The 20,749-nt window shown below is 39.6% G+C and overlaps 2 protein-coding genes across 4 annotated transcripts; both read left to right on the forward strand.

Annotated features, from left to right (window-relative positions):
* Positions 1 to 1,716: 1,716 nt before the first annotated feature.
* LOC311110019 (uncharacterized protein) lies at positions 1,717 to 3,976 on the forward strand. The gene is made up of 3 exons (XM_084152961.1): positions 1,717 to 1,882; positions 2,605 to 2,715; positions 3,365 to 3,976. Exons 1-3 carry the CDS (start codon positions 1,828 to 1,830, stop codon positions 3,571 to 3,573), a joined length of 375 nt encoding a protein of 124 aa, XP_084009087.1. The 5' UTR covers positions 1,717 to 1,827; the 3' UTR covers positions 3,574 to 3,976.
* A 1,345-nt stretch (positions 3,977 to 5,321) lies between these two features.
* Positions 5,322 to 15,059, forward strand: LOC311123293 (chloride intracellular channel protein 1-like). Of its 3 annotated transcripts, none has more exons than XM_084158163.1 (7): positions 5,322 to 5,635; positions 5,940 to 6,018; positions 7,020 to 7,129; positions 7,848 to 7,973; positions 8,280 to 8,386; positions 11,719 to 11,900; positions 12,701 to 15,053. In XM_084158163.1, the coding sequence occupies exons 2-7, from the start codon at positions 5,977 to 5,979 to the stop codon at positions 12,860 to 12,862; spliced, it is 729 nt and encodes a 242-aa protein (XP_084014289.1). In that variant the 5' UTR covers positions 5,322 to 5,635; positions 5,940 to 5,976; the 3' UTR covers positions 12,863 to 15,053. The 3 variants fall into 3 exon arrangements, with proteins under 3 accessions (XP_084014289.1, XP_084014290.1, XP_084014291.1); XM_084158164.1 differs by having other exon boundaries at positions 5,496 to 5,626; positions 12,701 to 15,059; XM_084158165.1 differs by having other exon boundaries at positions 5,618 to 5,726; positions 12,701 to 15,051.
* The last annotated feature ends 5,690 nt before the right edge of the window (positions 15,060 to 20,749 follow it).

Consider the following 20,749-nt stretch of genomic DNA (forward strand, 5'->3'; position numbering starts at 1 on the left):
ACTAAATGTCCAATCAGGCTAAAGTCGTGCTTCAAATGCCCCCCCCCCCCTTTTGGGGCGATTTCAGTCAGGTTGAAAATCTGAAAAAGAGCGGGTAGCCTCATCAATCAATTCACGTACTACTATCAAGATGGCTATAGCGTTCAGTGCAACTCGATTGTCTCTTTGAAATAAGTTACTTTTTGTCGGCGAACAAATCAAGAAAAATTGGCAACGAAACAATTAGGACCTCCCAGACCAAATTTAATAATTCAACAGGTTTCTACTAAAGGGGGGAAGTCCTACACCCGAGGATTTTCCAAAAATTGGTACGAACGAAAAACCTGGCTAGCAGGCTGCGATGTAGCTAATGCAGTCTTCTGCTACCCCCTGCTTACTCTTTCAACCTGAAGGCGGCACGGCAGACAGCACCGCTTGGACAGCGACTGGTGTGTAACGGACATGCACCATCTTTCAGGAAAGATTAAGAAACATGAGCTGTCAAAGACCCACATGGATAGCTGTTTGAGATTGTCTGCTTTGGGGAGAGTGAACATTCCCACTCAACTGGATGAGGGATACAGGCTAGCTGTCCGCCGCCACAACGATGAGGTTAGTGTTGATAATCACAAGTTTACTGGAGAACTGAAACTGACAAGGCTGACAAGATAGGACCCTTTTGTCCATTGTTATTGGATAGGAACAGAACTTATAACCAGCTCCTGACCTAAATAGATCTTAGCACAACATTTTACTCAACATATCATATTCCATATTCACTATAACAAATATATTTACTACGACATTAGCAAGAACCGCCACATCCTCAGCCGGCTAATCCAGTGTGTGAAGTTTTGCGGAGTGTTTGAGTTAGCTTTGCGAGGCAAAGATGAAACTGAGGGCTCCACCAACCCTGGTAAGCCAACACTTTTGAGATCAGTCAATAAATGCTTCTGGTATTGACTTATATGCTGCCCCTGTCTTCATGTTGTTGCTGGACATATCTTTTTTTAAATGTGTGTAGGTCACCTAAATCATCAGAAAAATTGCCCCCCCTGAGAATTTTTTCAGGAGCCGCCACTGTACACAATGTATTGAAAATGGTTTTATTCTGGAAAAGTCTGCAATGTTTATTCAGGCTAGTTTAACTAAGCTTTAGTTACAAGTACCAATTTAAACTGGTTTTACTTCCAGGGCCTAGAATACACAACATCCTACTACAACATTGGTATGAGCAGTTAATCAATGTATGTACTGTCTTGTATTTACATTGGGAACACATAAGAGTGACTATGCACTTTTTTATGGAATAACTTCTTCCCAACCATGTCACTATCAATTATCATTATCATACATAGTGAGTTATAATTTTCCCCATAGAGTATGTGTACTCTTTCATAAAGATAACCTTTTTATTTATTCTATGTGTAATAAATAATCATACTACATACACTTTCAAAAATATCTGCTACTACGAGACACTACATTATGTATTTTTGTGTGTGTGTGAAAGGGTTGAACAAATAATACAATAAAGATTAAATTAAATTAAATTAAATTCACTTTTTTGACTGAGCATTCCAATGTGATGTTAATGATAGATACTGTCTGCATTCCAGACTCTTCTTTTCCGACAAATGTCCTCTTAGCACCCTCATGGAAGACAACAAAACCTGCTATACTTCATTCTAGTTTCCATCTGCACTACTCCCTTAGCAGGAAACTGGAACTTTCCCCATTCATTTGATTAGTGTTCTTTCCTCACCAGTATATATAGAGTGAGTACTTTCTGCGATTAAAGCCTACGACTCCTATTGACAACAACAAACGCTACCCTCCTACAAGAAGATGAAGAGTAATATTTTGATTGGGCTAACTGTCCTGGTGGTCTTCATAGCAGTGGGTAAGTCATATCAGAATCATCTGTTTCTATGGCAATATTCAAAGACAGGTACAGTAATAGGTTGTGATTTGATTAGTTACAGTTTTTCGCAAATTCTGTACTAGGTGCTTTTATTTTCTAAGGCTATACAATTTTAATATGATATGTTGGTAGACATCCATGGGATGCATGTTAGCTACATATTCTGTACACAACAAAGGAGTTTGAAGAACCTGATAGAACCTGATAGTGCTTTCTATTGTTTTAGTCTGATTACCAGGAATAATTATGCATATTTCCATGGGTACCTAGGCTGTTCTGATACTGTATGACAAGTTGAGTCTCCTGTGGTAGCATTACATTCACTAATAAGATGATATTGACTCTCATGTAATGACTGAACCACATGTAATTGGCAAGCTTGTAGATAAGAGAAGCCAGTGAACACACATCAATTTACACAGTACACAATCAACCATTCATCTTAATGTATATACCTAATACCTATACATACTGTGAATGTCTAAACATGTACGTTTCAGCTTTTTATTATGAATTGCTGAGTGAGTTATAGGTATGACGTCAATCTGTCTTCTTTCATTCTTCCACCTGATGCCACTCGTGATGTTCAGTCAGGTGCTCCTATCTACCTACTGTATCATTGTTTGTGTTGTATTGTATTGTATTGTGTTGAACTGCACATGATTCATCGACTACTCTTGTCTCTCCTCCATGTTCCACAGCCCAGTCCCTGACCTGTAAGCAGTGCAGTGTGGGAATATTTGGGACATGTTTATTTCCCGGAAACATGGTGTGTGACAACTCCACTCTCAACTGCTACACCGGAGAAGCGCGTAAGGAAACCTGTTCACAGAAACTTGTGAATATGCAATGAATTAGCATACACTGAGGTACAAAACATTAGGAACACCTTCCTAATATTGAGTTGCACCCACTTTGCCCTCAGGACAGCCTCAATTAGTTGGGGCATGGACACTACAAGGTGTCGAAAGCGTTCCAAATGGATGCTGGCCCATGTTGACTCCAATGCTTCCCACAGTTATGTCAAGTTGGCTGGATGTCCTTTGGGTGGTGGACCATTCTTGATACACATGGGAAACTGTTGAGCATGAAAAACCCAGCAGCGTTGCAGTTCTTGACACACTCAAACCGGTGTGCCTGGCACCTACCACCACACCCCGTTAAAAGGCACTTAAATATTTTGTCTTGCCCATTCACCATCTAAATGGCATACATACACAATCCATGTCTCAATTGCATCCAGGCTTAAAAATCCTTCTTTAACCAGTCTCCTCCCCTTCATCTACACTAATTGAAGTGGATTTAACAAGTGACATCAATAAGGGATCATAGCTTTCACCTGGTCAGTCTATGTCATGGAAAGAGCAGGTGTTCCTAATGTTTTGTACACTCAGTGTATAACTTCAATGTCATAATGAACCAATTACTGAAAAATCTTATCCAAAATCTCATTCCATCTAGAATTCAATGCCACAGGGTTTCTGAAACTCCACACCCGTGGCTGTCTGGACTCAAACCTGTGTGGCAAGACCATCACTGCAAGCATCCTTGGTGCTGGTGTCACGAGCAGCTTCTCATGCTGCCAAACAGACCTGTGTAACGGGGCCAGCTCCGTCCAGGTCTCTGTGACTGTAGCCCTCAGCGCCGCCCTGCTTGCCTGGGGTATTTAGACTGGATATCCTAACATTTATTTACATTTACATTTACATTTTAGTCATTTAGCAGACGCTCTTATCCAGAGCGACTTACAGTTAGCACATACATTATTTTATCGAACCCACAACCCTGGCGTTGCAAACGCCATGCTCTACCAACTGAGTTACATCCCCTGCCGGCTATTCCCTCCCCTACCCTGGACGACGCTGGGCCAATTGTGCGCCGCCCCATGGGTCTCCCGGTCGCGGCCGATTTATCAACTGAATAATACTTGCAACTATGATCTTCAACAACTTGAAGTGCCTTTACACTACTCAACTGAACACACATACCAATGCTGTAATATTATTCTGAATAATAAATTAATTAAATAATGTCACAAAACGGAAATAAAATGTGGTGTTTTTCATTGTTGACACAATAGTGTCCTCTACACTTTTTTATTCAGACATTTTATTGAGAATGTACTGTTTGGTAAAAATGCTGAAACAATAATGGATGTTTGCATGATAATAAGTTGTACAAATACTGCTTTAGTTAGGAGGCTACCAATCTGTCAAACATAAGAAATGGTAAAAGAAATGAAAGACAAACTTATGAAACATCTTGGGTTAGGGTTCGGGTTGGGCTATGGCTAGGGTAAGGGTTGAGCCTGTGTATGGACATCAAGCTAGTGTCAGTTTGCATCATTTGGGTGTCTATTCACATTAGCCTACGTTAATGTGTCTTGTACAGTAGGAGAGTGGGTGTGTATTGCGTAAGTCCCATAACTCTAGTTTAACAGGTTATGCCCCCACCTTGACACCATTAGCAGCTTTGCCAGCCAAACTCAGCTGGCAGACAGTCTGGTGGAATCTTTCTCCCCCTTGTTTGTCTGCAACTCACTTTCAAACCAATAGCGCCATCAAGTGCATCAGACAGACTACAGCACATTGGTGAATCTACGACTAGGCCTGATGCTGTCAAATGTCCAGAAAATAGTACTTCATTCAGATTACATATAAGCACCTCTCATTGATCTCAAAGGCAAGATTTAAACACATCATCTGTTTCCCCTGAGGAAATAATATATTATATTATATTATTATAATGTTATATACACATCATGTAATACAAATTGTATTATAGCCGTGTAGCTTGTGTTTTATACCCTTCTGGCGCAGAGCATATAAACATTAATAAACCCACCTAATTGTCATGATATCACAATATTCCAGGAAATTGAATTAGTCAATTAGTCAAATATATATATATAAAGAAAAATATAATTGTTTACCTACATAATGACACATTTCAGAAAAGGAATACACCAGAACACCTGATTAAGTGTCACACAACACTGTCAAAGGTCTGTTACATAAGCTTATTACTGACGCATGAGTGCCTGACCCGATGAGCTGACAACCGACATTTAAATATATTAATGTCCACTAGGCTGTATTTCAAGATGAAACGACTCAATATCGCGGTCTGCTGGCCTTTGGGCTAGTACAGGTGCAATTCATTCCACGTTGTGTAGGCTTATTTTAGATTTCATAACCCAAATTACATAGATTACCTACTATAGACTAATTGTCGGCATAATGTCACCACATCTTCCCTTCTTAACCCCTCTCTTTTCCCCATCTCTCTCACTTATACACACAATCGGTCTTTCTTATCACCGGTTTTCGCTCGGTGTGCTTACACGTGTAGCCTAATTGCGCGCTATTCTTTGGGTGCTGAAATCAGTACGTTTTTGATAAAAAAAAAAAAAAAAGTCATTTTATGTAACGTGAGAATCTCAAGTCTGCCCATACTAGTGGACTCCATCGTAAATCCCATACTAGTCGTCGCTCAACTCCATCGTAAATCCCATACTAGTCATCGCTCAACTCCATCGTAAATCGTGGAGTTGAGTTTGGACGGGTAGGTTAACAACGGAGTACTAAACATCACTTGTTGCTAGTTGAGTGTTGGCTTGTACGGGGACCTTCCACCATCAGGAAATGGAGGAATGAGTGTTTAGCGAGAGACACAGAGGGAGGGGAAACCGACAAGACGTTTACTGCAAGTCCCATACATAACGTGAGCGAAGTAAGGAAATAATACATTTGTTACAATTTAGACTACATTGTTACTCACCAAACTCGCTTGGAAGGTTGCTATTAAGTCATAACGGTTTACAGTAAGACCTTCTTTTCTGATGCTTGTTTGTATTCGTTTATATAAGCTACAGAATGTGTCTGTCATAGCAGATAGTGCGGCCAAGCCCTTGGTCGACATCGGTTTTCTGTTTATGATTGAAATTAACCTAATAGGCCTATCTAAAAGTTAGTGCAAGACTGCACATTGACAGTTGTTTCCCTCCAAAAACGAAACTGCTTTATGTCACCTTTAGGTCTTCCAGTTCCAGCGCCAACACTTGAAACAAAAAGATGAGTGACGAAAATCGACTTCAAGTTGAACTTTTTGTGAAGGTATGCCACATCATCAAATCAATTCTGCTCTGATATGCATAATCATATCTTGGACAAGTTACTTTGTAAACAATGCGCCATTACATTACGCTATCAAAATGTCACCATGTGGTAGCCTACAATGTAATCTATTTTACTAAAACATCATTATAGCCCACGCATGTCTGCAAACAGATTACCTATCAGTGAGAAAAGTAAACTGTTGACACTGGTCCTTCGCAGAATTTGTTCGAAGACTGAATACCTAGAGAAGGCAAGGCCTAATGGCTTTCATAGTGCAATAGCCTATATTTAATAAGATAGTTATACATTAGGCTATTTATTAATAGAAGCTATGCCTATTGCTGTACTCCATTTGGCTCTTCAGTTGAATGGCCAGAAAATTTACTAATCTTATTAAATGCACATTAAGATAATACATATGCCATATAGGCTCCTTAATCTATATTTAGTAAACTGGCCAGAGCAGCCCAGGGGTGTGGTCATTCAGAGGAAATGATCCATTATATAAAAATAGTGAGTCTTTTTTCATGCTCTCATGGTCCTTCATGACCTATAATGATTTCTCTGTGTGAATATGTAGATGTATAACGTTTTTTTTTTTTCATGTATGAAAGATGTCCTTGTGGTAGCAGCTTAAAATGCTGACTTCTTGTCCAGTTCCCCACCATTCAAATTTCAAGAGAGCCACAGCCCCTACTCTGTCACACATTGCATTGTATATTTGACTAAAACAGTTTATTTCCTCCTATGAAAACATTTAAACTACACACATTATTGTGAATTCCATTCTCACTCACCTTACAGGTTATGTCTAAGCTATGTACAATTCAAAATTACTTTTCTTATGTAGGCAACTTTACAATGTTGCACATATTTATGTTTTGAATTAATTTAAAACCATGTGATTCCTGTTTGACTTCCCCTATCTATCTTGGGTATTATATGATCTTCTTGTTTGGATGAATTACCATAATATAAGGGCTTCTATCCCATTCTAGGCAGGCAGTGATGGCCAGAGCATTGGCAACTGTCCATTCTCCCAGCGCCTCTTCATGGTGCTGTGGCTCAAAGGAGTCACGTTCAACGTAACCACTGTGGACATGAAGAGGTCTGTCTAATACCTAACAATCTGTTTTTAAATTACATATACACTACCGTTCAAACGTTTGGGGTCACTTAGAAATGTCCTTGTTTTCGAAAGAAAATCACTTTTTTTGTCCATTAAAATAACATCAAATTGATCAGAAATACAGTGTAGACATTGTTAATGTTGTAAATGGCTATTGTAGCTGGAAACAGCAGATTTTTAATGGAATATCTACATAGGCGTACAGAGGCCCATTATCAGCAACCATCAGTCCTGTGTTCCAATGGCACGTTGTGTTTGCTAATCCAAGTTTATCATTTTAAAAGGCTAATTGATCGTTAGAAAACCCTTTTGCAATTATGTTAGCACAGCTGAAAACTATTGTGCTGACTGCAATAAAACCCTTTTGTGGGAAAAAAACTCATTCTGATTGGCTGGGCCTGGCTCCCCAGTGGGTGGCTGCGCCCCTGCCCAGTCATGTGAAATCCATAGATTAGGGCCTAATGAATTTATTTCATTTGACTGATTTCTTTATATGAACTGTAACTTAGTAAAATCTTAGAAATTGTTGCATGTTGCGTTTATATTTTTGTTCAGTATAGTAAAACATAACGCTTTTTTTTGTCACAAATGTATTACTTTTTGTCCCATTCACATACCTCTACCTTCTGCCTCTTTCTCACTCCCTCTAATTCTGTCCCCTCTCTTCCTCTTCCTTTTATTTTCTCTCTCTTGATAGGAAACCAGACATCCTTAAGGACCTGGCCCCTGGTGCTCAGCCCCCCTTCCTGCTCTACGGGATGGAGGTGAAAACCGACACCAACAAGATAGAAGAGTTCCTGGAGGAGAACCTGTCCCCTCCGAAGTAATCACTCCTTCCATCATTCTATCCTTCTATCCATCCTCTGATCATACCATCGACAGTTATGCTGCTACTTGCATCAAGCAAAGTTTCATACCCTTTCAGGTCTATGTTACATGTGCCATTGTTGTGTTTGAAGAATCATTTGTATCTGTTGTTTGCCTCTGTTGATCGTTTATGTACTGTACATGCATGTAGGCTGTTAATGCTTTGTGTATTTAATATGAGTTTTTATGTTCCTCTCGGAAGACAATATGCTTTCTTCCATGATACCTCACTGACTGAAATGTTTTATGCCTCCTTCCACAGATACCCCCGCCTGGCTTCCAGGAACCCTGAGTCTAATACAGCCGGCCTAGACGTGTTCTCCAAGTTCTCAGCCTACATCAAGAATTCAAACCCCCAGCTCAATGACAGTGAGTGACAATGATAAACCAGGATGAACTGAGCCCAGCCCTTCATGTACAACAACATTGTTGCATGCTAACAAGCACTATGGCCGGAATGATACCAGTTTTGCGATACTCGTTAGTACCGTGGCACGAAAACAAAACACAAAGCGGATTTAACTTCTTTAGGAAAACAGCCCCAATGTTGGAAACAAACATCATTATGTTGTCATCGATAGTCACATTTATTTTATTTTAATAGTTTTTCATATTTTATTTTTTCTATAGCATACAATATTTTATATACAGTACCAGTCAAAAGTTTGGACACATCTACTCATTCAAGGGTTTTTCTTTATTTTTACTATTTTTTACATTGTAGAATAATAGTGAAGAAATCAAAACTATGAAATAACAAAAAAGGTGTTAAATAAATCAAAATATATTTTATATTTGAGATTCTTCAAATAGCCAAACCAGATGGGATGGCGAATCGCTGCAGAATGCTGTGGTAGCCATGCTGGTTAAGTGTGCCTTGAATTCCAAATAAATCACAGACAGTGTCATCAGCAAAACACCCCCACACCATAACACCTCCTCCTCCATGCTTTACGGTGGGAACTACACATTTTTTACATTTTAGTCATTTATCAGACACTCTTATCCAGAGCGACTTACAGTTAGTGAGTGCATACATTTTTCATACACATGCAGAGATCATCCGTTCACCCACACTGCGTCTCACAAAGACACAGCGGTTTGAACCAAAAATCTCACATTTGGACTCCAGACCAAAGGACACATTTCCACCGGTCTAATGTCCATTGCTCGTGTTTCTTGGCCCAAGCAGGTCTCTTCTTCTTATTGGTGTCCTTTAGTAGTGGTTTCTTGGCAGCAATTCGACCTTGAAGGCCTGATTCACACAGTCCCCTCTGAACAGTTGATGTTGAGATGTGTCTGTTAGTTGAACTCTATGAAGCATTTATTTGGGCTGCAATTTCTGAGGCTGGTAACTCTAATGAACTTATCCTCTGCAGCAGAGGTAACTCTGGTTCTTCCATTCCTGTGGTGGTCCTCATGAGAGCCAGTTTCATCACTGCACTTTATGGTTTTTGCGACTGCACTTGAAGAAACTTTCAAAGTTCTTGAAATGTTCCGTATTGACTGAACTTCATGTCTTAAAGTAATGATGGACTGTCGTTTCTCTTTGCTTATTTGAGCTGTTCTTGCCATAATATGGACTTGGTCTTTTACCAAATAGGGCTATCTTCTGTATACCCCGACAACCTTGTCACAACACAACTGATTGGCTCAAACACATTAAGAAGGAAATAAATTCCGCAAATTAACTTTTAAGAAGGCACACCTGTTAATTGAAATGCATTCCAGGTGACTACCTCATTAAGCTGGTTGAGAGAATGCCAAGCTTGTGCAATGCTGTCATCAAGGCAAAGGGTGGCTATTTGAAGAATCTCAAATATAATTTGTTTAACACTTTTTTTTGGTTACTACATGATTCCATATGTGATATTTCATAGTTTTGATGTCTTCGCTATTATTCTACAATGTCAAAAATAGTAAAAATTAAGAAAAAGTAGGTGTGTCCAAACTTTTGACTGGTAGTGTACATCAGGTTTTTAAAGGACTAAAGAGTTTGGCCTGCTTCGTGTTTTCATTTCTTTCATGGAAAAAATATTGCGATACTGGTATCGTCACAGCCCTAACAAGCACCTGCAAGAAGCTCCCACAATCTGTCTCTGTTTTCCAAAAACAGCAGGGAGTGTCTTTGTTAATGGCATTATGCTCTGAGCTTTGCGTCTCTTCACAAACCGGTCGCCTGTTGTTTTGTATTTTTAGCAGCTCTTTCAGAAGTACAGTGAAAAGTACACACTACTCAGATAAACAATTGTCACGTGCAAAGAGTCAAAATGACATTTTAAATGACTCTAGTTCAACAATTTATAATTGTGCCTCAAGTCCTTTAAACTATGTTTTTATTCAAATAATGTTGTAATGATATTAGCATACAGGGCATTCAGAAAATATTCAGACCGCTTGACGTTTTCCACATTTTGTTACGTTACAGCCTTATTCTAAAATGGATTTTAAAAAAATTCCCCCCTCACCAATCTACACACAATACCCAATAATGACAAAGCAAAAACAGGTTTTTAGAAATGTGAAAAATTGAAATATTCTATTTACATAAGTATTCAGACCCTTTACTCAGTACTTTGTTGAAGCACCTTTGGCAGCAATTACAGCCTTGAGTCTTCTTGGGTATGATGCTACAAGTTTGGCACACCTGTATTTGGGGAGTTTCTCCCATTCTTCTCTGCAGATCCTCTCAAAACTGTCAGGTTGGATGGGGAGCGTCACTGCACAGCTATTTTCAGGTCTCTCCAGAGATGTTCGATCAGGTTCAAGTTCGGGCTCTGGCTGGGTCACTCAAGGACATTCAGAGACTTGTCCCGAAGTCACTCCTACGTTGTCTTGGCTGTGTGCTTAGGGTCATTGTTGTAAGGTGAACCTTCGCCCCAGTCTGAGGTCCTGAGCGCTCTGGAGCAGGTTTTCATCAAGGATCTCTTCATCAAGGATCATCAAGGATCTCTTTGCTCCATTCATTTTTCCCTCGATCCTGACTAGTCTCCCAGTCCCTGCCGCTGATAAACATCCCACAGCATGATGCTGCCACCACCATGCTAAACCGCAGGTATGGTGCCAGGTTTCCTCCAGACGTGACGCTTGGCATTCAGGCCAAAGAGTTCAATCTTGGTTTCATCAGAGCAGAAAATCTTGTTTCTCATGGTCTGAGAGTCCTTTAGGTGCCTTTTGGCAAACTCCAAGCGGGCTGTCATGTGCCTTTTACTGAGGAGTGGCTTCCGTCTGGCCACTCTACCACAAAGGCCTGATTGGTGGAGTGCTGCAGAGATGGTTGTCCTTCTGGAAGGTTCTCCCGTCTCCACAGAGGAACTCTGGAGCTCTGTCAAAGTGACCATCGGGTTCTTGGTCACCTCCCTGACCAAGGCCCTTCTCTGTATTTAATCAATTTTAGAATAAGGCTGTAACGTAACAAAATGTAGAAAAAGTGAAGGGGTCTGAATACTTTCCGAAAGCACTGTATATATAGAATATAAAGAATATAGTGTCATATTTCCTTTGTATTGTCATTGTTTCATGGTGCAGCACATTCAGTTCCTTCTTTCAGAGGTTTGCTTCAGCCTAATTGCAGGGAGCTCTATGAAGGCTTTACTTGCATGATACTACTGAGGAGCTTTACCTTTGCCCGTACTACAGTTTATGTACGTGTTTCAGTCTTAATGAATGTGTTTTACTTTGCGTGTTCTCTGCATGGTCAGACCTAGAGAAAGGCTTGCTCAAGGCCCTGAAGAAGCTAGACGACTACCTCGGCTCCCCACTTCCTGACGAGATTGACGAAAATAGCGCTGATGATGTCACTTCCTCCTTCCGCCCCTTCCTGGATGGGCAGGACCTCACTCTGGCCGACTGCAACTTGCTTCCCAAGCTGAACATTGTCAAGGTAATCCTTTGTTTTAAGCCCTGCTTGTGGCCTAGCGTGAGGTCTATAATCAAATCAGTATTAATTGGGGTTGGTGGACCACTTGTGAGCTAAATGCTCCCACATGTACAGTATTAACTTCAGTGAAAACTGCAATGTTAGAACACAAGGACATATTCACAATAGTGTTCATGCAGATCCAATGGCCTCTTTTTATCATTATTGTTTGGACTACCAACATACAATTATATTTATTGGCTATAACTGTTTCTTTGTTTGTCTTAACTTTTTTGTATGTTACTTTTATTTTGATTATTTAGTGGCCATGTGTATTCAGAATCAGAATCACCTTTATTCACCAAATACATAGCTCAGCTGGTAGAGCACGGCGCTTGTAACGCTAAGGTAGTGGGTTCGATCCCCGGGACCACCCATACACAAAAAACGAATAATGTATGCACGCATGACTGTAAGTCGCTTTGGATAAAAGCGTCTGCTAAATGGCATATCATCATCATCATCATCATTACATTTGCATGTACAGGAATTTGAGTCAGTGAAATCGTGCTGCCACAATAAACAGAATATACAGACAAAATATATTCGACGCAGAATTTACACAATCGACATACAGTATGTACACTGAACACTGAAGCTAAAAACTACCGATTACACTATGAACACTATAAGCAACATTAGAACTATGCATTTAGAGATGTATGAATAAAAACTATTTTACAGGATGATGTGCAATGGGGGAAATGACGTCTAACTCTTCCTTTCTTTCTCTCTTTTTCTCTGTCTCTCTGTCCAACCCTCAGGTGGTGTGTCTGAAGTATCGCACTTTCTCCATCCCTAAGTCTCTCTCCAACCTGTGGCGGTACATGGACGCTGCGTACCTCCGCGAGGAGTTTTCCTCTACCTGCCCCAACGATACAGAGATACACATCGCCTACTCAGCCGTGGCTAAAGCACTTAAGTAGGAGGACAAGCGGATTCCATCAGTCACACACACCAGCGAATACACACATACACACACACACACACACACACCTGTTCAGACATCCTACACACACTCACCTACGCACACAGTGTACATGTGGCATCATACACACACACTAATGCACTCACACATACATGCACTCAGACACACACGCACCATTCCAACAACCTTTCTTGAGAACAGGAAATCAATATTACTGTAAGATCAAGTTGGAAATATTTCATTGGCCATTTAAGAGTTTGTGAAACTCTCTGAGACTTATAGTTTATGGTTCCCTTTTTGTCACGTGCCACATCCACTCTTAATACCGTATATTCAGGGGCAGTTACACACAGTTAAAGTTCTAAACACGGGCAGTAGGTTACATATGGTAGCATCCAACTGAAGGTATAGTGGTCTGTTCAGTCACTATGATTAATTCTGCACTGCATACATTGCCACATTACCCCCTATTAGTTTCTATCTTTCGGCCAAGCCGTAAAAAAACTGCTCTTCTGTTGTGATTACACACAGACACGCATACATAGACCAGTTTAACTGCTACCTGCAGCTGAAAGAGAGAGGTCTGTTATAGGCGTGTCTATAATTATATATTATTACAGACATATTACAGTGTTGATATATTGTTCAGGGCAAACAGCCGTTAACAGGGTGGATGACATGGTCAATTTGAACCAGTCGTTTTATACATGCTTAATGGTCAGAAGTTAGGCTCAGGGAACGGGAAAGCAGGTCTTGGGCCAGTAGTAATACATTGGGGCACATTATACAGAGGTGTTTCTCAGCACACAGTTACCCACACCAAAAATGATTTCAACAGACCTTGGCTTCCCCTTTCTCCGGGTCGTAGCGCTGTGAATGGTTAATCAAGCTTATATCCCCCATTGTAAGACTCTTTTGCTAGTAGTAATTGACTTCTATCCCCTCATTCTAAGTGAATGATATTTTTGATAGTATATAAAAAACTGTGTGAGGCTCATATTGCAGGGCAGTTGAGTTACTCCAGACGAAGTAATATGGCTATTGTTGCTGCTTTGTGTGAACTTTAGGTTATTGAAGAAGTACTTGACTTTGTTTGGCCTTGAGGCACCAAGCCGGTTCAGTCATGTTTCACTGTAAAGCTGAGGGAAAACTACAGGATGTAATGCAGACGTGCACACACCTGCTCGCATGACTAAACCCTAAACGTCACATTAATAAAAAATTGAGATATTCATTGCATATATAACTGAAACTAAACGATTGTGCATTTGTACTCTTTTATATGGTTATTGACAATGGAAGACTCAATTAAACTTGAAAAAATAAAAGAGTTTGAACCTTTAGTGAGCCAAATGAAAGGTTTTACTTCAGGTGTATTGAGCTGGGTGTTGTTTAGGTTGTTTAAATCGACAACACCTTTGAACCTACTACCGTCCTGTGCTTTGTAGTGCACACTTTGAAGTCTTCCATTTTACAGTGACTTGAAATTCAGTCCCCTGGGAAAGAATGGGAAATATTTGTGTTTTGGTTCTATTCAATCCGTATCAGCGTATCAAGTTCAGCGTTACAGCGTGATTGAAATTTAAATGCAATGTTCCCGCTTTAAAGGAGATTGTATTCACGGTAAACGCTGCATATGTCAGCTCAATCGGAAATGAGCTTTCTATCGTGCAATCTTCAGCAATGCAGATTGAATAGAGCCCTCAAACTGACTGATAGATGATGCAGTCTCATGGTACTGACTTAAGTGGATCAGTTTAAAACAGCCTTGTTTTAAGCTGATCCACTTTGAGTGTACAAAATGTTGTGTACAAAACATTAGGAACACCTGCTCTTTCCATGACATAGACTGACCAGGTGAATCCAGGTGAAAGCTATGATCTATTATTGATGTCAGGTGTTAAATCCACTTCAGTCAGTGTAGATGAAGGGGAGGAGATAGGCTAAAGAAGGATTTTTAATCTTGAGACAATTGAGACATGAAGCCCGGTTACATGCACAAAATAATACTATTATTGTGGATAGTCAGATTAATATAATAGTTTGTTTAAAACGTTTACATTCTTTGCAAGAAGAACGATTTCCCTAATGATCCTGCTTACATTACACATCTGAAATCAGGCTACCTGATGGGACTTTTGATAAATGCAGAAAATCGGCAATCAAAATAAACGTTCTACCACAGTGACCATGTTATTTTTGAGAAGACTATTTGATTCTGAGTTCGGACACACAAAGTTTGTATCTGAAAACTATTTATAAGATGCATACTTTCAGTTTTTTCGAACTCACTTCACTCGCGCATAAGAGGGAGGCTTGCGCTACCAGTGCTGGCACATGCGCAGATCAAATACACTGCTAATAATTTGAAAGATTGCTCAGAAAACCAGTTGTTTTAATCGGCGTATGCTTACTTCAATTTTGACCGTATGCCGAGTAAGATGTTTACATGACTAATGCCATACTCAGCCTTCTGCCATAATCAGTTTAATATCGAATTATTAGTGTGCATGTAAACGTACTCATGGATTGTGTATGTGTGCCATTCAGAGGGTGAATGGGCAAGCCTTTGAACGGGGTATGATAGTAGGTGCCTGGCGGACCGGTTTGAGTGTGTCAAGGTGAGTTCCCCGCCCACTTAGCCTACTAGCTCCCCGTCCACGCAGTCTATCTTTTCAGACTTCCTGGTAGTTTGACATGAGAGAAAAATTGAGATTTTTAGCATTTGTATCAGGAAAAAATATTATGGGTGCTGTTTAAGTCACTCAAAAGGCTACTTTACATGGGAATCAGAATGACTGTTCAGACCTTTAGACCAACGTTTCTTTGGAATTTACGGTATAATTGACTGTTTACGCATAAAATCACCTAGCTTGCATTGCCATTTGCAGCAATTTACTGTAAATAACTGTACTTTACTGTTAGCTTTATTGTATAATACTGTCAAAACAACAATCAAGTTTTACAGTGTACTTTATTGAGGGAAAATGTACAATACTTACTGTGAATGAGATATGTGGTTGTCCCACCTAGCTATCTTAAGATGAATGCACTAACTGTAAATCGCTCTGGATAAGAGAGTCTGCTAAATGACAAAAATGTGTAAAAAAAAATACATGTAGCCTCCTGTAGCTCAGTTGGTAGAGCATGGCGCTTGCAACGCCAGGGTTGTGGGTTCGATTCCCATGGGGAGCCAGTAAGAAAAATGTATGTACTCACTAACTGTATGTCGCTCTGGATAAGAGCGTCTGCTAAATGACTAAAATGTAAATGTAAGAACTGCAACGCTGCTGGGTTTTTCACGCTCAACACTTTCCCGTGTGTATCAAGAATGGTCCACCACCCAAAGGGCATCCAGCCAACTTGACACAATTGTGGGAGGCATTGGAGTCAACATAGGGCAGCATCCCTGTGGAATGCTTTTGACAGCTTGTAGAGTCCATGCCCTGACAAATTGAGGCTGTTCTGAGGGCAAAAGGGGGTGCAACTCAATATTAAGAAGGTGTTCCTAATGTTTTGTACATTCAGTGTATTTTGTATGTCTTCCAGGGTAAGGTTTTGTAAGACTGTATCACCTAAGTGCCATTCACGTTATTGAATAGTACAACCATGAGGATGTCATTTGCAACATATTTAGCATCGGAGTTGGCGTTGTTATGTCAGTTCCTTCAACCTGTGGGATGACCCACTGGGTACACCACGTAATTTCAACGTGGACATTTGGGTAGTATTTGGTTAAGACAACGATCAATTAGATTTCAACCTTTATTCACCCACTCAAAAAGACAGCCAGAAGTTTGTTGAATTCCCAATGTGTTATCACTATGTTTTCAACCATCTAAAAGCACAACCAAATTCCAACGAAAAACAATGTCTGATTTTTGGTTTAGTTGTCATCTAAATGTATCACTGTACTTCTAACCATTTAAAAGCACAACAAAGTTAAAATGAGAATACAATGTCAGATATTGTATGTATTCAACAACTTAATGTGTTATCACTGTGCTTCATCTACATGATTACATAAGAAGACATTTATAGTTACAGTAACTTCAAAATGTGGCCATGGATTTGTTACTCATTTTGAGGTTGAAGAAATACCTTTACATTAGTTTGCAATATAGCCTTAAATTTAGGCTATTTACTGTATTACAAAAGTAATAAAGAATTGTGCTTGCTTGACAACACAACCAAAGATCAAGATTTAAAGAATGGGACTGAATCAAACTTTATTTAAAGTGCATTTAAAGTTTGATTTGATTTAGTTATATTCTTTACTTTGGTTTTTGGTTGAGATGGAGATGTGAATACAACATATCACTTATTAATTTGTAGAGAAACTGGAATTAAAGCCAGACTAAGTCAGTGGCATAGATGGCACTATCCAAGCAGAAGATGGGTCTCCTTCAAATGTTGATATTTGGTTGTGTTGACAACCAAACACAATTCAATATCCAGTTTGTCTATAAATTAATAATTGATACAGTGCCTTCAGAAAGTATTCACAAGTATTTGTGTTACAAAGTGAAAAAAAAAAGATTTCATTGTCACTTTTTGTCAACGATCTACACAAAATAATCGAATGTAAAAGTGGAAGAAAAATTCTAACATTTGTATAAAATGTATCTTGATTAGATAAGTATTCAACCCCCTGAGTCAATACACGTTAGAACCACCTTTGGCAGCGATTACAGCTGTGACTCTTTCTTTGTACATCTCTAATAGCTTTCCACACCTGGATTGTGCAACATTTGCCCATTATTCTTTTCAAAATTCTTCAAGCTCTGTCAAATCGATTGTTGATCATTGCTAGATAACCATTTACAGGTCTTGCCATAGATTTTCAAGCAGATTTAAGTCAAAACTGTAACTCAGCCACTCAGGAACATTCACCGACTTCTTGGTAAGCAACTCCAGTGTAGAGATTTGGCCTTGTGTTTTAGGTTATTGTCCCGCTGAAAGGTGAATTCATCTGAAAGTGTCTGGTGGAAAGCAGACTGAACCAGGTTTTCCTCTAGGATTTTGCCTGTGCTTAGCTCCATTCCGTTTCTTTTTTATCCTGAAAAACTCCCCAGTCCTTAACGATTACAAGCATACCCATACCATAACATGATGCCGCCACCACTACGCTTGAAAATATAGAGAGTAGTACTCAGTAATGTGTTGTATTGGATTTGCCCCAAACATAACACATTGTATTAAGGACAAAAAGTTAATTGCTTTTGCACATATTTAGCAATATTACTTTAGTGCCTTGTTGCAAACAGGATGCATGTTGTGGAATATTGTTATTCTGTACAGGTTTCCTTATTTTCACTCTGTCAATTAGGTTAGTATTGCAGATTAACTACAATGTTGTTGATCCATCCTCAGTTTTCTCCTATCACAGCCATTAAACTCTGTAACTATTTTAAAGTCACCATTGGCCTCATGGTGAAATCCCAGAGCGGTTTCCTTCCTCTCTGGCAACTGAGTTAGGAAGGACGCCTGTATATTTGTAGTGACTGAGTGTATTGATACAGCATCCAAAGTGTAATTAATAACTTCACCATGCTCAAAGGGATATTCAATGTCTGCTTTTTTTTATTTTTACCCATCTACCAATAGGTGCCCTTCTTTGTGTGGCATTGGAAAATCTCCCTGGTCTTTGTGGTTGAATCTGTGTTTGAAATTCACTCCTCAACTGAGGGACCTTACTGATAATTGTATGTGTGGGGTACAGAGATGAGGTAGTCATTCAAAAATCATGTTAAACACTATTATTGCACACAGAGTGAGTACATGCAACGTATGATTACTTATTAAGCTAATTCTTACTCCTGAACTTACAGTGAGGGAAAAAAGTATTTGATCCCCTGCTGATTTTGTACGTTTGCCCACTGACAAAGACATGATCAGTCTATAATTTTAATGGTAGGTTTATTTGAACAGTGAGAGACACATTAAGGTCCTGGAGTGGCCTAGCCAGTCTCCAGACCTTAATCCCATAGAAAATCTGTGGAGGGAGCTGAAGGTATGAGTTGCCAAATGTCAGCCTCGAAACCTTAATGACTTGGAGAAGATCTGCAAAGAGGAGTGGAACAAAATCCCTCCTGAGATGTGTGCAAACCTGGTGGCCAACTACAAGAAACGTCTGACCTCTGTGATTGCCAACAAGGGTTTTGCCACCAAGTACTAAGTCATGTTTTGCAGAGGGGTCAAATACTTATTTCCCTCATTAAAATGCTAATCAATTTATAACATTTTTGACATGCATTTTTTGTTTTTTTTGTTTTGTTATTCTGTCTCACTGTTCAACTAAACCTACCATTAAAATTATAGACTGATAATTTCTTTGTCAGTGGGCAAACGTACAAAATCAGCAGGGGATCGAATACTTTTTTCCCTCACTGTATTTATGCATGCCAATAACAAAGGGGTTGAATGCTTAACTTATTGACTCAAGACATTTCAGCTTTTAATTTTTGATTTAATTTGTTTTTAAAAATCGAAAACATATTATGGTGTATTGTGTGTAGGCCAGTGACAAATCAAAATTCAATCAATTTTAAATTCAGGCTGTAAAACAACAATATGTGGAAAAAGTCATGTTGGAATCACACCTCCATCTCAAGTTAAAGAATACGAAAAACGCACTTTAAATAAAGTTTGATTTGATTTAGTCCTATTCTTTAACTTAGGTTTTTGGTTGAGATGGAGACGTGAATCTACTATATATATATATTTTATATTTTTATTTTAGGGGATAGATCAGCTTTAATATTGCAGATAGGTTGTAGCTTCCATCAATGTAATTGTCTGCATAATTTCCAATCCCCCATATATTTTTTTGTTATATATATATATATATATATATATATATATATATATACAGTACCAGTCAAAAGTTTGGACACACCTACTCATTCAAGGTTTTTTTTCTAGAATAATAGTGAAGACATCAAAACTATGAAATAACACATATGGAATCAAATCAAATCAAATCAAATCAAATTGTATTGGTCACATGCGCCGAATACAACAGGTGCAGACATTACAGTGAAATGCTTACTTACAGCCCTTAACCAACAGTGCATTTATTTTAAACAAAAAAGTAAGAATAAAACAACAACAAAAAAGTGTTGAGAAAAAAAGAGCAGAAGTAAAAATAAAGTGACAGTAGGGAGGCTATATATACAATAGAATAAAGTGACAGTAGGGAGGCTATATATACAGGGGGGTACCGTTGCATAGTCAATGTGCGGGGGCACCGGCTAGTTGAGGTAGTTGAGGTAATATGTACATGTGGGTAGAGTTAAAGTGACTATGCATAAATAAAATGAGTAGCAGCAGCGTAAAAAGTATGGGGTGGGGGGGCAGTGCAAATAGTCCGGGTAGCCATGATTAGCTGTTCAGGAGTCTTATGGCTTGGGGGTAGAAGCTGTTGAGAAGTCTTTTGGACCTAGACTTGGCACTCCGGTACCGCTTGCCGTGCGGTAGCAGAGAGAACAGTCTATGACTAGGGTGACTGGAGTCTTTGACAATTTTGAGGGCCTTCCTCTGACACCGCCTGGTATAGAGGTCCTGGATGGCAGGGAGCTTTGCCCCTGTGATGTACTGGGCCGTACGCACTACCCTCTGTAGTGCCTTGCGGTCAGAGGCCAAGCAGTTGCCATACCAGGCGGTGATGCAACCAGTCAGGATGCTCTCGATGGTGCAGCTGTAGAATTTTTTGAGGATCTGAGGACCCATGCCAAATCTTTTTAGTCTCCTGAGGGGGAATAGGCTTTGTCGTGCCCTCTTCACGACTGTCTTGGTGTGTTTGGACCATGATAGTTCGTTGGTGATGTGGACACCAAGGAACTTGAAGCTCTCAACCTGTTCCACTACAGCCCCGTCGATGAGA

The sequence above is a fragment of the Coregonus lavaretus genome, assembly GCF_964263955.1.
Source record: "Coregonus lavaretus genome assembly, chromosome: 3".
NCBI classification, from domain to species: domain Eukaryota; kingdom Metazoa; phylum Chordata; class Actinopteri; order Salmoniformes; family Salmonidae; genus Coregonus; species Coregonus lavaretus.

Excerpts from the sequence above, each read along its gene's own strand:
- LOC311123293 (XM_084158163.1), top strand. The coding sequence starts at position 5,977 with ATGAGTGACGAAAATCGACTTCAAGTTGAACTTTTTGTGAAG. Across the intron at positions 6,019-7,019 it reads AAGTTGAACTTTTTGTGAAG|GCAGGCAGTGATGGCCAGAG; the intron begins GTATGCCACATC and ends ATCCCATTCTAG. Across the intron at positions 8,387-11,718 it reads AAACCCCCAGCTCAATGACA|ACCTAGAGAAAGGCTTGCTC; the intron begins GTGAGTGACAAT and ends CTGCATGGTCAG.
- LOC311110019 (XM_084152961.1), top strand. The coding sequence starts at position 1,828 with ATGAAGAGTAATATTTTGATTGGGCTAACTGTCCTGGTGGTCTTCATA. Across the intron at positions 1,883-2,604 it reads GGTGGTCTTCATAGCAGTGG|CCCAGTCCCTGACCTGTAAG; the intron begins GTAAGTCATATC and ends CATGTTCCACAG. Across the intron at positions 2,716-3,364 it reads CTGCTACACCGGAGAAGCGC|AATTCAATGCCACAGGGTTT; the intron begins GTAAGGAAACCT and ends CATTCCATCTAG.